This window comes from Takifugu rubripes, chromosome 8 (genome assembly GCF_901000725.2).
Source record: "Takifugu rubripes chromosome 8, fTakRub1.2, whole genome shotgun sequence".
Lineage (NCBI taxonomy): Eukaryota > Metazoa > Chordata > Actinopteri > Tetraodontiformes > Tetraodontidae > Takifugu > Takifugu rubripes.
In genome coordinates, this window is record NC_042292.1 from 478039 (window position 1) to 492013 (window position 13975).

The 13975-nt window shown below is 40.9% G+C and overlaps 2 protein-coding genes across 9 annotated transcripts in view; both read right to left on the bottom strand.

Annotated features, from left to right (window-relative positions):
• hao1 (hydroxyacid oxidase (glycolate oxidase) 1) lies at positions 1 to 3918 on the bottom strand. 7 transcript variants are annotated; one of them, XR_964688.2, is made up of 9 exons: positions 3763 to 3918; positions 3119 to 3270; positions 2644 to 2914; positions 2397 to 2569; positions 1571 to 1662; positions 1127 to 1285; positions 495 to 555; positions 344 to 413; positions 1 to 171 (listed from the first exon to the last, which is right to left on the bottom strand). XR_964688.2 is itself a non-coding variant. In XM_003966365.3 (8 exons), the coding sequence occupies exons 1-8, from the start codon at positions 3897 to 3899 to the stop codon at positions 104 to 106; spliced, it is 1122 nt and encodes a 373-aa protein (XP_003966414.1). In that variant the 5' UTR covers positions 3900 to 3918; the 3' UTR covers positions 2 to 103. The 7 variants fall into 7 exon arrangements, 1 of the variants encoding a protein (XP_003966414.1); XR_003889180.1 differs by having other exon boundaries at positions 344 to 555; XR_003889181.1 differs by having other exon boundaries at positions 344 to 617.
• Positions 3919 to 6581: 2663 nt separating this feature from the next.
• smg1 (SMG1 nonsense mediated mRNA decay associated PI3K related kinase) overlaps positions 6582 to 13975 on the bottom strand; it is a 48137-nt gene continuing 40743 nt past the window's right edge. For both annotated transcript variants that reach the window (XM_029839736.1, XM_029839735.1), the window contains exons 53-64: positions 13207 to 13396; positions 12374 to 12651; positions 11979 to 12188; positions 11764 to 11901; positions 10608 to 10760; positions 9769 to 9948; positions 9413 to 9640; positions 8905 to 9116; positions 8577 to 8677; positions 8245 to 8421; positions 7836 to 7942; positions 6582 to 7615 (exon numbers count right to left, since the gene is read on the bottom strand). In XM_029839736.1, the coding sequence (XP_029695596.1) occupies positions 7538 to 7615; positions 7836 to 7942; positions 8245 to 8421; positions 8577 to 8677; positions 8905 to 9116; positions 9413 to 9640; positions 9769 to 9948; positions 10608 to 10760; positions 11764 to 11901; positions 11979 to 12188; positions 12374 to 12651; positions 13207 to 13396 (2052 nt within the window). In that variant the 3' untranslated portion in view covers positions 6582 to 7537. The remainder of the gene's footprint in view (positions 7616 to 7835; positions 7943 to 8244; positions 8422 to 8576; positions 8678 to 8904; positions 9117 to 9412; positions 9641 to 9768; positions 9949 to 10607; positions 10761 to 11763; positions 11902 to 11978; positions 12189 to 12373; positions 12652 to 13206; positions 13397 to 13975) is intronic.

Genomic DNA, 13975 nt, shown 5'->3' on the forward strand with positions numbered 1-13975 from the left:
GAGGTTTGATATTAATTTAATTTATTTTCAGCAAAACTGCCATGAGTGATATAGTTTCAGAAACAAATCTAAGACACAAACAAAATTCATGAAGCTTCTTCTTTCATATCTTTGAAATGAATTCCACTCTTCTAACAAGGGATTTGGTCACCTCAGACACAGAACGGCAACCTACACACACACACACACCCCGGATTCACTATAAATGCATGACAGTTGTACCACTATACTCTCAAAGTCCTACTTTGTGTAATGGTCATGGATTACCAAACTCAGTATATGTATGCACACACTTTGCACCTACTGGGCTACATTATAGTATATTCTATTTGGTGTGTGTTACCTGACAGGGCCATTGCAAGCTGAAGTTCTTGTTTTAGAAGTTCCAGAACTTCAACAACACCCTGTTCCCCCTGGATAATGGACAAATGTGGATTAACATTATAGCTGGAATTCACTGGCTGGTGGTCTTTAAAAATGTAAAATTACCGTACACAGACTGAAGGGAAAATGGCTATCTGGGTTCCTAATGAGACGTCTGTGCTTCTTCATTTTCTTGTTTTTGTTAAAATGTCAAAAACATTGTCTTATACCCCGTGACCTGTAGACGTGCATGTCTAGTATACACACAGGCTTACATTAGCAAGCCCAGCAATTCTCCACCTTCTGCTTTTTTCTTTATTTTTCTTTTTTATGATTTCCTTTTAAGAAATAATTGCAGGAGATGGATACAAAACTACTTCCAAGTTACTGATAATCTGTTAAATTACTGATAGCATTAAATCCCATTTCACAGTGAATCGTATATTGAGTAAATTCCAATATTAAGAAATGAGTACAGGCAATGTAAATCATCCCTGCATCAAGTACTGATTTCAAGGAATATTTGTACAGTCACAATCCAATTTTTAAAATAATTATAAACACAATTATTTTAAAGACATCTGCATTCAGTTTGACATTAACTGTACAATTTTTAATAACCAATATGAACTTCGATTTTATGCCAAAAACAATAAAATTGTTTCCAGCAATTGTTAAATTCTGTTATGAAAATACCAAAATGAATGCACATTGTTTTGACAGTAGTAGTGAAATAAATGTGAAAATGAGTAAAGTATGTTACCTGACAGGAGAGACCCCACAACACTGGTCGGCCAATGAAGACAGCTTTTGCCCCCAAAGCTAAGGCCTTCAGAACATCTGTTCCTCGCCTCACGCCTCCATCCATGTATACGTCACAGGCTCCCTGAACTGCTTTTACAACCTCATCTAACACATCCAGCTAACAAAACAGAAAGTTGCACGAAAATATCTTTTATTCAACTGTTCTGGTTAAATTTGACCACTGCAATTCTGCAATTGTAAGTTTCCTATTCAATAAAATATTCAGCTGCTGCTGGCACACTACACCACCTCTGAAAAATATGAAATCGGGATTGAATCCTTATGTATCTTGTGTGTATGCATCTTGAGAGTATGATCAAACAAACTACCGTAATTCACATAGGATTTAAAATGTGGTGTGAACGACAGCGACAGATGGATACAAACCCACTGTTGAACCCACCGTTGCGGGAACACCATCCAGTTGTCGAGCTCCATGATTAGACACCAAGATACCATCAACACCATAGCTCACAGCTTTAGCTGCATCGTCCCCTGTTCAGATAGACAAACTGACTGCACACACTAATAAAAAATAGTCAGCTATATCCAATAGTACTGGATTATTTACCGTTATAATAGACATATTTTGAGGGCGTAGGAAAGTTTTCAGACTCTTTTTCAGACTCATTTTTTTAGCAGTATGCAAACCAACAAAAGTAATTAACAGAGGCTTTGTTGGCTACACATCTGTTGGTGGGCCAAGTAGGACAGTGGACATAGGTCATCTGGGTGATGGTGTCCAATGTTTTGGGACCCGAAGCATGCAAAAAGTAATTTAAGTTAATTGCTGAGGCAACCCATCCTTCAGATATATAGTTTACCTACTGGTAGATTCACCAAAAACTCTGCTAAATAGTATATAAAGTATACTTTGAAGAGCTCGTCAATGAGCGGATGAGTAAAGCTCGTTTTCATCAATTAAACATAATCAATAATCATAAATGCCAAATAGATATTTGGGCTGCTACACCCTGTTGATAATCAGTTAATTCAGTTAATTAAATTTTGCCTTGTTAAATGTTAAAATGGCGACAGAATCCAAATATTGAAATATTGTACTGTGATGATTCCACATGCTTTTGCATTTGTTGAGTAATATCTTGTGTACACTCGAGCCCAGGTTCAATAATCGGCCTATAATAAATAGTCATGAATTATTCACAACTGAACCTTGTGGTAAGATTTTTGCACTCTAAATTGAGTTCATTTTGAATTGTTGTGCATACCATTTAACACTCCCTTCACAATTACAGGGAGGCGGGTGTGGGTTTTTAGCCAAGTGATGTCCTCCCAGCAGAGACTGGAGTCAATAGATTTGGCAACGTAAACGGACAAGCCGCTGTCATTGCCATAACTTTCCTCAGAGAATGTCAGGGAGGCTGTGGAAAAGTTAGACAAGCTGCGGACACACAAAAGCAAAAATGAAGGCTTAAAGCAAATGTAAGGTTGTACTGCACTACTCCGAATGTGTACCTTAGATGTTGCGGCAGTTTAAAGTGATTGCGCACATCATTTCTCCTTCTTCCCAAGTAAGGCGTATCCACGGTAACAAAGATAGCCTTATAGCCCGCCTCCTCAGCTCGGTGGACCAGTGACAGTGTGAGATCTCTGTCTTTGTAAATGTAAAGCTGTAGCCACAGGACACCTTCTTTTCCTGTTGTGGTCGTCATTGCTGCCATCACTTCTTCTATTGTGGAGGTAGCCCAGGAACTAAGCATCATCCCTGTTCCAACTGCTTGGCAAGCTAGAGGTATGTATATAAATAGTTAATGTATCAGTAATTTGGTTCTGAAGACAAAATTTAAGAAATACCAAAGTAGCAAGCATTTAGAGATTTAAAAAAAAAATCAAACCCCTAGAAAATCATTTAAATCATTTTAACCCAAATATTGTGGTATTCACAAACAGTCAAGTTCTTTCAGTAGTAGTCAGTAGGACACTTTTGTACCCTTCGCCACGGCTGTCTCTCCATCAGGATGAGCCATCCTCTGCATTGCTGTGGCAGCCACACAGATGGGCATGCTCAGCTTTTCCCCAAGCACACAGACTGACAGATCCACAGTGGACACATTTCTCAACACCCGTGGGATAAGATACCACCTACATAAATAGAAAAGCCATCTTATCAAGAAAATCAAACTAAAGACATGTTGTGTTATCAAGACAATGTGGTGTTCCATTCAGTGATTAGAACTATCTTATATTATTATAATTATCATAATTAATTATATTAAGATATCCCTCTAGTGGATCACAATGAATTCTTCAGAGATTCATGCAAATGTGGGCTGTCGAGATCTTAAATAAGCAATGGCACAATATAATATTTCATATTTCAAAAAAGTAAACCTTGGAAAATAGAAAACCAATGATCAACCTGTTTACATGCTAGTAATTAGTGGCATAAATGTGCAGGACACAACATGATTAGTTTTAACATTAGCTCCATACTGTAGAAAGGGGATCAAAAACAGTATTAAAGCATACTTAAATATTTGTACTTAAATGAAATGAAAAGGACATTGAAATGGACAATGAGCCATTTCAAATTAGTTTTGTGTGTGCACATTATTAGTTTATTATTTTTATTACCTATCAAAAGCAGCCACATTGTCCGTCAGCGTGTTCTGGTCATCAGCTCCAGAGCGGTAGTAGTCATAAACAGCTTTAGGAAGAACTTTCTTGGCCTCCTCCTCAAAGTCAGACACACACACTCGCTGCGCTGTCATGGTTAGAATGACTTACCGTGGTGGAAATGCCACAGTAAACTACAGCTGAGGTAATTATTAACATGTATTGCTGCTTTTGGTTGTCCTGTTGCTTTATGACTTTTGCTCTGGAGGTTTACACAAGATAAAAATGGAGGCTAAACAAATCCACACAAACCATCTGGAGGTCGGTTCTGTGTACTTAGTTGTAAAACCTTTTGATAATACTGCATTTAATCTTTGAAACCTAGTTTATGGCAACTTCAATCAGTAATTAAATGTAAACAGAATACATTTCCCCCTCCCCCAGCTAACTTATGGCCTCTAATAATGAAATCAATTACTAAATGTAGTTTAAGTAACAGTGAAGTTTAAGGGGGGCATAAGGTGTCTTTCTGGATACTTTATAATTTTATACATTGTTTAAATAACCTTAATTTTATTTTTGCACAAGTTCTACAAATAGGATAAAACAATCCTTTTTAATCCAAGGTAGTTTTCTGTGTCAACTGGACTGGGTTTCTTCTCTTGAAGATGTTGCGCCTTATATCCAGAAGACTTCTTCAGTTCTGTTATGAAAATACCAAAATGAATGCACATTTTTTTGACAGTAGTAGTGAAATAAATGTGAAAATGAGTATCCAGAAGGCGAAACGCCTTCTATCAGAACTGAAGAAGCCTTCTGGATAGAAGGCGAAACGTCTTCAAGAGAAGAAACCCAGTCCAGTTGACACAGAAAACTCCAGGCAAAGTCCAGTTGACACAGAAAACTACCTTGGATACAATGACCTGGATGATTGAGAATCTACACAGACAATCCTTTTTAATCGATTGTAAATTCTCACCAATAAATATATACTGCTCAAAAAAATTAGAGGAACACTTTTTAATCAGAGTATAGCAACCTATCAGTCAAACTTCTGGGATATTGATCTGGTCAGTTAAGTAGCAGAGGGGGTTGTTAATCAGTTTCTGCTGCTTTGTTGTTAATGAAATCAACAACAGGAGCATCAGAGGGGCAACAATGAGACGGCCCCCAAAACAGGAATGGCTTTCCAGGTTGAGGCCACTTTCTTCCCGTCCTCATCTCTTTTGACTGATTTTTACTGACTGACTTTCTACTGCTCTAGTTCTTCATTTGGCTTGGATCAACATCTCTGTTGATAGCATGGTGCGGTACCTGGATGCTACAGAGGTTGCACAAGTAGTCCAACTCCTCCAGGACGGCACATCAATACATGCCGTTACAAGAAGGTTTGCTGTGTCTCCCAGCACAGTCTCAAGAGCATGGAGGAGATTCCAGGAGACAGCTAGTTACTCCAGGAGAGCTGGACAGGGCCGTAGAAGGTCCTTAAACCCTCAGCAGGATCGGTATCTGCTCCTTTGTGCAAGGAGGAACAGGATGAGCAGTGCCAGAGCCCTACAAAATGACCTCCAGCAGGCTACTGGTGTGAATGTTTCTGACCAAACAATCAGAAACAGGCTCCATGAGGGTGGCCTGAAGGCCCAACATCCTGTAGTGGGCCTGTGCTCACTGCCCGGCACCGTAGAGCTCGATTGTTATTTTCCATCGACCACCAGTATTGGCAACTACGCCATTGGCGCCCTGTGCTCTTCACCGATGAGAGCAGGTTCAACCTGAGCACATGAGACAGACGTGAAAGGGTCTGGAGATGCTGTGGAGAACATTATGCTGCCTGCAACGTCATTCAGCATGACCGGTTTGGTGGTGGGTCAGTTATGGTCTGGGGAGGCATATCCCTGGAAGGACGCACAGACCTCTACAGGTTAGATAATGGCACCCTGACTGCTATTAGGTATCGGGATGAAATCCTTGGACCCACTGTCAGAACCTACGCTGGTGCAGTGGGACCTGGGTTCCTCCTGGTCCATGACAATGCCCGACCTCATGTGGCTAGAGTATGCAGGCAGTTCCTGGAGGATGAAGGAATTGATACCATTGACTGGCCCCCACGTTCACCTGACCTAAACCCAATAGAACACCTCTGGGACATAATGTTTAGGTCCATCCGGTGCCACCAGGTTGATCCTCAGACTGTCCAGGAGCTCAGTGATGCCCTGGTCCAGATCTGGGAGGAGATCCCCCAGGACACTATTCGTCGTCTCATTAGGAGCCCCAACATTGTCAGGCATGCGTACAAGCACGTGGGGGCCACACAACCTACTGAGAATCATTTTGAGTTGCTACAATGACATTTTGGCAAAATGGACCAGTCTGCTGCATCATTTTTTCACTTTCATTCTTGGGGTGTCTTTGATTTCCCCCCTCTACTGTATAGGGTGATCTTTTTCATTCCTATCAAATCATGTGGCATCATTTTGTTACTAATACATCACCTACTTTTTATCAGGAAAGATATTCAAGATCATTTCCCCCCCGTTTGGATCTGATGTGTTTTCGAAGTGTTCCTCTAATTTCTTTGAGCCGTGTATCTATCCATCCATCCATCTTCTACTGCGTTTTCCTTCATGGGGGCTACTGACTAACATACAGTCGCTCACAATAAGGTCAATTTAAGTTTGTCAGTTCACCTCTCCCTCAAATGCATGTTTGGGTTGTGGGAGGAAGCTGTAGTACTGGAGAGAACCCACATGGGTACCAGGAGAACATGCAAACCCCTAAACGCCCCCAAGGGGATCTAAAACTGGATATTTTACAGTTTACACAAGAGAAAGAACAAATAATTGTCAATTCAATGTTTATTTTCTATCCAACAAAATTCATTAAAAGCTTTAAGAATTTACATCTTGCACCATCACCAAAAAAGAATGTCTCCTACTAAAAGGTAAAACTAGAAGGTCAGGTTTTCTAAAATGCAAGCAAAAGAGAAGGGCAGCAAATATGCTTGAGAAAAGCAAAAGTGTCAAACAGGCAAGTCAAAGGCAAAAAAACTATCACTACACATCTACCTAAAGAATCACCAACAAGTGTTACATTAAGTTTTAAGCACAAAACACAAAGACCCTTTCTGATAAGATGACTCTTCTTCATTTTTCTTCTGGCACATGACAACATGTCAGTCGGACTTGCTGATAACAGCGTGGTTATTTTGCCCTCCTTGGAGATGGAGGTGGGAAGATACCTTCATTCTTGCCCAACTGTGTCCGATTCACAAACTCTACAGAAGGGGTGGGGAGTTCAAGCACAGCATTGGTGGCTCCTAGTCGATGTGACTCAGCTGTGTTTTCCCCATCAACAGTCGGTGGAAACTTGCTTCACGTTTTGTCCCCCTTTGGTCGGTTTGCTTGGCTCAAAAGGACCAAAAGATGGTTGAAAGGGGACTGTGTATTTGAGGGGGAATGTGTTCCACGTTCAGGCTGATGAAGCCTTTGCATTTCCCCCTCCCTCAGCTGGCACTGCACCGCCTCTCACACCCCTGAAGTAAAGGTGGGACCACAGGCCCATTAAGCGCTGTGTTAGCCCAATCACCAATGGGTGGGGGAGTGTGGTTGCAGTGGTGCTATGAGGTCACTACCCCATTTTTGGTGCCCAGGAGTTTGGGAGGGCAGAAGAAGCATCTGCTTCTGATTTCCTCCCCCAGAGTGGCTGGGTACTGGTTTCGAGACAACCTAGATGCACTGGACTCTGGTGGATCTCCAAGCCTTTGCCGGACCACAGACACAAAGCAGTGTATCGATCACACCCAGGCAGTCCAGCCTTCGTATAGCTGCGCAAGGTTGTCCAGATTTGTGGCCTCTTTGATGACAAAGTCCACCTACAGAAACACAAATATAGATACTCTAATGAAACTCACGACTCACTTGTTAGCATGCAATTATTATTATGTTGTTATACAGGATAATGAATTTTACACTTCAGTCTAATTTTAAGACAATATGATCACCTTTCCAAACTGAAATTGCACATTACTGTACCGGTACATGTAACTATGTGCATTAAGTGCTATAGGCAGGATATTCTGGATAATTATGTACCTGCTCTGTGATACTCATCCTTCTGTTCGGATCAATATCTCTTCCCTCAAGTTTGGCTTTCACTCGCTTCCACACACTGACTGCATAGGAGTTTCTCTCCTGAACAGCTGCAAAGCAACAATAAATACATTTACATTTCATCAAACTTATCGATACACGTTTAATCATTATCATATTCACTTACTGTTTAGTTTTAGAGATGTGTTGTACAGATAGGACATTATTTTGTTCCACAAACACTAATGTGTTATTTCTATTTATGGCATTTTTAGTAAAGCTTGCAAAATGACACCATGACCAGCAATATACCAATAATTAATGGTGCTCTATTAGGACTAAAATGCAATTCTCAAACACCCCCCTACTTCAAGTTAAAAAAACCAAACAAAACTATGACTAAAACTAGTACCTCGTCCAGTTTTGGGGTCACGTATGGCTCTCTTTGGGCTGGCATTGAGACACTTGTTGTTCACCAACGGAGCACTGGGCGGGGTATCAGTAGGGGTTCCGAGATTCCGCGGCAGAGCCTTGCGAACATTCTGGGAGACCGAGTCTGGCTGGGTCTTTAACCCAGTGCACCTGACAGCTGCAGTCAATGGAGAGAAAATGTCAACCTTGGTTTCTACACACAACAGCTGCTGTGAGAAAAGGCCTCAGCTATCCAAAACTACTGTTTTAAGGAAGCGTTGCTGGTTCAGAGGAACTTATGACCAGTGAATGTGACCTTTGTCATGTTTGTACCTGCTGCAAAGCTCGTCTGTATTGCAGACACTGGACTGGTGCTTTCACTTTCACGGTCAGTCACGAGTGGGGAAGCGAAGCCAACTAAGCCATTATACACACTGTAACAGAGTTGTTGACATAACAGGATTTAATTGAACCACCACAGTATTTATTTAAGGAACAGCAGCTCCCAATCTTCATATCACTTCGAGTTCAACAATCACTCAGTATTTCTTGGTAAGAATGCAAATATTTTTGTTAAAAGGTTAATGTATCATTCAGCATGAACACATCCACACCCATGAAGAGCCATGATTGGAATTCTAATAAATGCAATCAGGTTTACCTCTCACTTTGAGAGTACAGTTCCTTCAGCGTGTCAGGAATGTCTTCCAGCAGCTCAAGCTGCTCCTGACTGCGAGGCTGTCCACTAGCCTGGACCACAGTGAATAAAACCAGCTGGATGTTGTCTTGCCATGCTTTGTACTCCAGCAGAAACTGACGCACGCTACCCTCATATATCACCTCTTCACCATCTGCCAAAGCTGCCTCCTCGTCCTGTATGACACAAGGTGAAGCACAGCTCAGACTCCAAACAATCTGTTGTATTTTTGAAGTGCAATTAAATGATCATTTCCATTTCATGTTGAGAAACAGTTTTCAAAATGATCTTCCTAGCTCTGCTAATTCATGAAAAAGCCCCATTGTATAATAAAATCAAACCAAATGGGAGACTCCTGAATCGTAAGCGAATGTAATCACGAGGCCAGTGAAGATGCACACCACTCGAGCTGAACAAAATGTTTCCATCTCTAACATACTGTTACTGTGATACATGAATCTTTGGAGTATACCTTTGCCATGGCTCTCAATAGGTGCTTGACATCTGCCAGCTGGCGGTTGTGATGGGACAGGATGGTCTTTACAGAATCGACCAGAACTTGCAGAGTCTCTGCACAGACCTCCAGCTGCTGTTCCCGCTCCTCCCGAGTGCTTTGCTCAACATTAAGCTGCTCCTCCAGTTGCTTTTGTGCACAGCTCAGCCAGTCGGGGCTGCCAATAGGCAAGTCAAGCACTGGACTCTGTCAACATCAGTATATAACACTTTAAATTACTAGAATACTGGAACAGTTTTCCCCCTCACTATCTTGCAAATGAAGAACAGGATTAATAATGGCGAGAGAATAGATGTTTTAGAAAACATACTGACCAGCCTTTGCAACAGCTGAAGCTCAAGTGGAGACACACTGCTGCTAAACTGGGCAGCAAAGGAGCAGGTTTGCTGGCAACGTTTTAACAACTCAAAAAGTGCTGCATCCATATTCAGGGCCTCAGGTGTTCGGGTACGAAGGCCTTCAAAATTAAGGATAGTTGAGCACAGAAAAGTGACCTGCAAGAAAACAATCATGAAACACAAAACATTTTAACACTGCTTATCTACACTAACCAGCCACTTTTTTTTAAGTACACCTGTTCAATTGTTTATTTACACAAATAGCTAATCAGTCAATCATGTGGCTGCAGCGCAATGCATTTAGACAGGCTGACATGGTCAAGACACCTTGCTGGGGAAGAAAATGGATTTAATTACTGTGTGTTCGTGACCATAAGGCGCACTTAAAAGTCTTAAGTTTTCTCCAACATGGACGGGCGCCTTATAACGCAGTGCGCCTTATATGTTAAATACAGAAATAGCGACCGTAGCTGAGACTGCGCCTTTTAATACAGTGCGCCTTATTGTCGCGAAAATACGGTAACTTTGAACATGACATAGTTGGAGGGAGATCAGCTTGTCAGAGTATTTCAGAAACTGCTGATTCAGAAGTTGGAACTTTCACACACCCCATCTCTAGCGTTTACAGAGAATAGTGTAAAAAAAAAAAAAAAAAGAAGAGGAAGAAAATATCCAGTGAGCAACAGTTATGTCAATGGAAATGTGAGAGGAAAAAGAAATCCAACTTTTTACTAGCAAGGTATACCTAATAATGTGCCTGGTGAGTGTACATGGTGCTATGAAGGCTTGGGGATACTGCTTGCATTTCATCCTACCTGGCTGGTGCGCTGGTTTTCTCTGGCCACAATTGCACGTCTCTCAGTGATGGTCATCTCAAAGTCTTGCAGTACTGGGGCCAGTGCTGGATTGGCTCCACCTGCCCACTTTAGTCGTTGCTCAATGCTAGCCTCCAGTGACGCCAGCTTCTCCTGGAATTATAACACAGTCCAAATTGGATTTATTTTCATGTAGGTGAAGATGTTTCACATTACTAGGAAGTTGCCTTAGTGATTTGGTGCATGCATAAAATGAATAAAAGAATGAGCAGAATGGATGAGGTAAAATAAGATAGGTTAGAAATTGAATTATGTTAAGTACAAGAAAATTGTTAAAAACACACAAAGCAAAACAACACAATGCAAGGTAATAAAAAGATGTTTAATGTAAGTTACTTGGCCAAACACCTGTGATACAAAAGACTGTAAAGACAAAAGTTAGGACTGACTGCAGACATGGAAATGATGAGTATTACCAACAATTTTTCTGATCGATATTATTTCCTAGCATGAGGTGATCCAGTTTGCTATTCTTAACCGTGGATGAATGTTAATGCTTCTTATACTTACTGATTACTAATGATTATAATTTTAGGTATTTTACCAGCTCACCGCATGTGTTACTGGAATGTAAAACTAGAAAACACAGAAGTGAACTCTCGGCTTAAAATGAGATTTATATTATTTCCCAGCCTGCAATTGATTCGCATCATCAAAACATTTTGTAGGACTGGATTCTGGTACCCTCTGGTCAATATCTTAAATATCAAACCTACGCAGCCTTCTGTGCAACCGTTAGGGAACGAGGTGGAGACAGGGGATGTGATTATTAGAGAGAAGATAATGTGTGTACGCATGACGGGGCAGTGCGCGCCTGAACACTCCACACACAGAATCGGAAAACAGAGAATGTGTTCATATTTTAAACTCTTGGAATTTTTTTTAGAAATAATTGATACACAAATAATAATTTCTAATTTGATGACCAAACTGAGACACTGAAAGCAGAATGCCAAGAACCACAGACCTGTTACTTAGACAGTAGTGCATGCGTATGAGTACCAAATAAACTACAGCTTACTACTAGTAATAGTACAGTTATTGTACCCACTCATAGTATCAGGACATTTGAGAAACATAATATATAGATACTGACCTGAACAGCAACTATGGCTCCCTCATCCTGACTCAGCTTGTAAAGTTTTTTCTTCATGTTGCTAAGAATGATGGTACGAGGTGGAATGCTTACACCTAGAGGCTGATTTCTGGGGCCCAGAATATCCTCATGATGCCACTGGTAAGACACCAAGAGAACACGTAAAGCCACAGTCAATAAACATCATTTAATAACAAACATCTTGCAGACTGTACCTGAAACATGGCGATATGCAGCTGGCTTCGCTGCAAACTGGCCTTGGCAGCCTCCAGGTGGGCATCCAGTCTTCTGAGAAGGTCTAGTTTCTTCCAAGCTGTATCATAGGAGGAGGCCAATACAGTGGCTCTGTTCAACAACAGCTGGGAAACCCGGCCTGAAGCTAGGCTCTGCTCCACTGCCGTCTTACAAAGTTCATCCAGAGAAACCTTGAGTTTTAATACAAAGTACAGGAAGAGGGACAACAGTTGTTATAAACTTGTGCTGTTAAGTCACTGGCAGCTTGGTAATAGGGGGGGCTACAGCATCAACCCATTCAACAAAAATGCTCATAATATCCCATAACTCTGGTAATGGTCTATTCTATCATAAGGTGATACCAACTCATGCATACCTTTCTCTCAACACCAAAGTCTTTGGCCTCCACCAGGGAAACAATATCCAGCCCAAGAGAAGAAAGGGCGCTGCACAGAACTAGGCTTAGTGTTTGGCTGGGCAGACCCATGAGCATCTGTCGGACAAACTCAGCTGTGAAGGCCTTAATCGGATGGGTCATCTTTTCTTCACTGACCACTGGCACACCCAAGTCTGATGCAGTGGGCAGCTGGTAGAATGACTTCCCCGATCCTACTGGCCCATTTGTTAAGAGGTCCTCAGTTGAAGGACAGGTACCTGAAAACACGCAATCTTTGGTTACCAATTTTAGTAGGCCTTGAAAAAAAAGTTGATTCATTCTGTGGTTTATTTTTATTTCAATACACTTTGTCCCCTCAAAGGCAGTGAAGCTGCTTTCACATTCATTGTGGATTACATTTTAATATTCACAAACATTCCTACAGTCATAAAATGATATACGCAACAGCACACTTTAAATGTAGTGAGTCCCCATAGCTATGCGATTATGAGACTAGAAGTATTATATTACTGAAAAGAGGAGGCAGATTGTGTCAGAACAAACCAAGAAGCTTCTTTGTCTGTTCTATTTCCTACGCTGTCATATGCAGGCAAGAACCACAATTAAGATGGGGCCTTGGGTTGATAAATGTTCTTTAGCTGGACTAGGACTACTCTCTGGTGCCACAATCTTCCTGGATCCATTCCATTCACTGAGATACAACCTGTGCCAGCAGAGTGAACAATGCATCTCCCCACTGAGAACAACTGAAACTGGAACACATGTTCAAGTTCTTGTTCTCATTGTGCCAAAAACTAAACAGGAAAACTTACCAGAGATAGTTTGGGCAAATGTGGCACAAAGCTTGAAGAAATCCCTAATGGTCTGCAGTCTTTTGAGGAAGAATACCTCTTCCATGAGTTGTCTCTGACTCCGATTCTCAAAGAAATAGAGCTGTGCGGTCCGAGCTTCCCTCAAAGAATCTATTTTTTGCCAGGCTGAAGGCACCTCGAGACAACTCAGCTGAAGATGTGGCAGGAAAACAAATATGTGTTAATTGCAAGATAAATCAGATGAGTTTCAAGACAATAGACATTGTATACCATTTTTGTTTTATTATTTATAACACAAAGTTAGTCTGTTAGTCTTATCTGTCAGACCATGCCTATATTTGGTCTAAATTAGTAGTGTAATTACTTAACTAATTAATTCACTATCAAGTTACCCATTTATTTAACAAATTACTGAAATTAATATATGAAAAAACTAACCAGCTAATAGGTTACTGAGAGTAAAAAAGGCAATAATCATAGTAAACAAGTAGGTTTGGATTCCTGCACGAGCATCATCCACTCTAAAAAGTTCCAGTGGGTCAGGGCAGGACTAAAAGCACTCTATTCACTATTTCTTAACACTCTATTCACTATTTCTTAACATGCATAGATGCAGCCATTTGTGAAATAGTACAGAATAGCAACAAACTGACCCATGCTGAAGTCCTAAAAACAATTACATGCCAACTGTTTCTATAGCTTCGCCCCTCTATACACAACTATGAAAAGCAACATAACTTAATATGTAGACATATGTATTATTTTAACA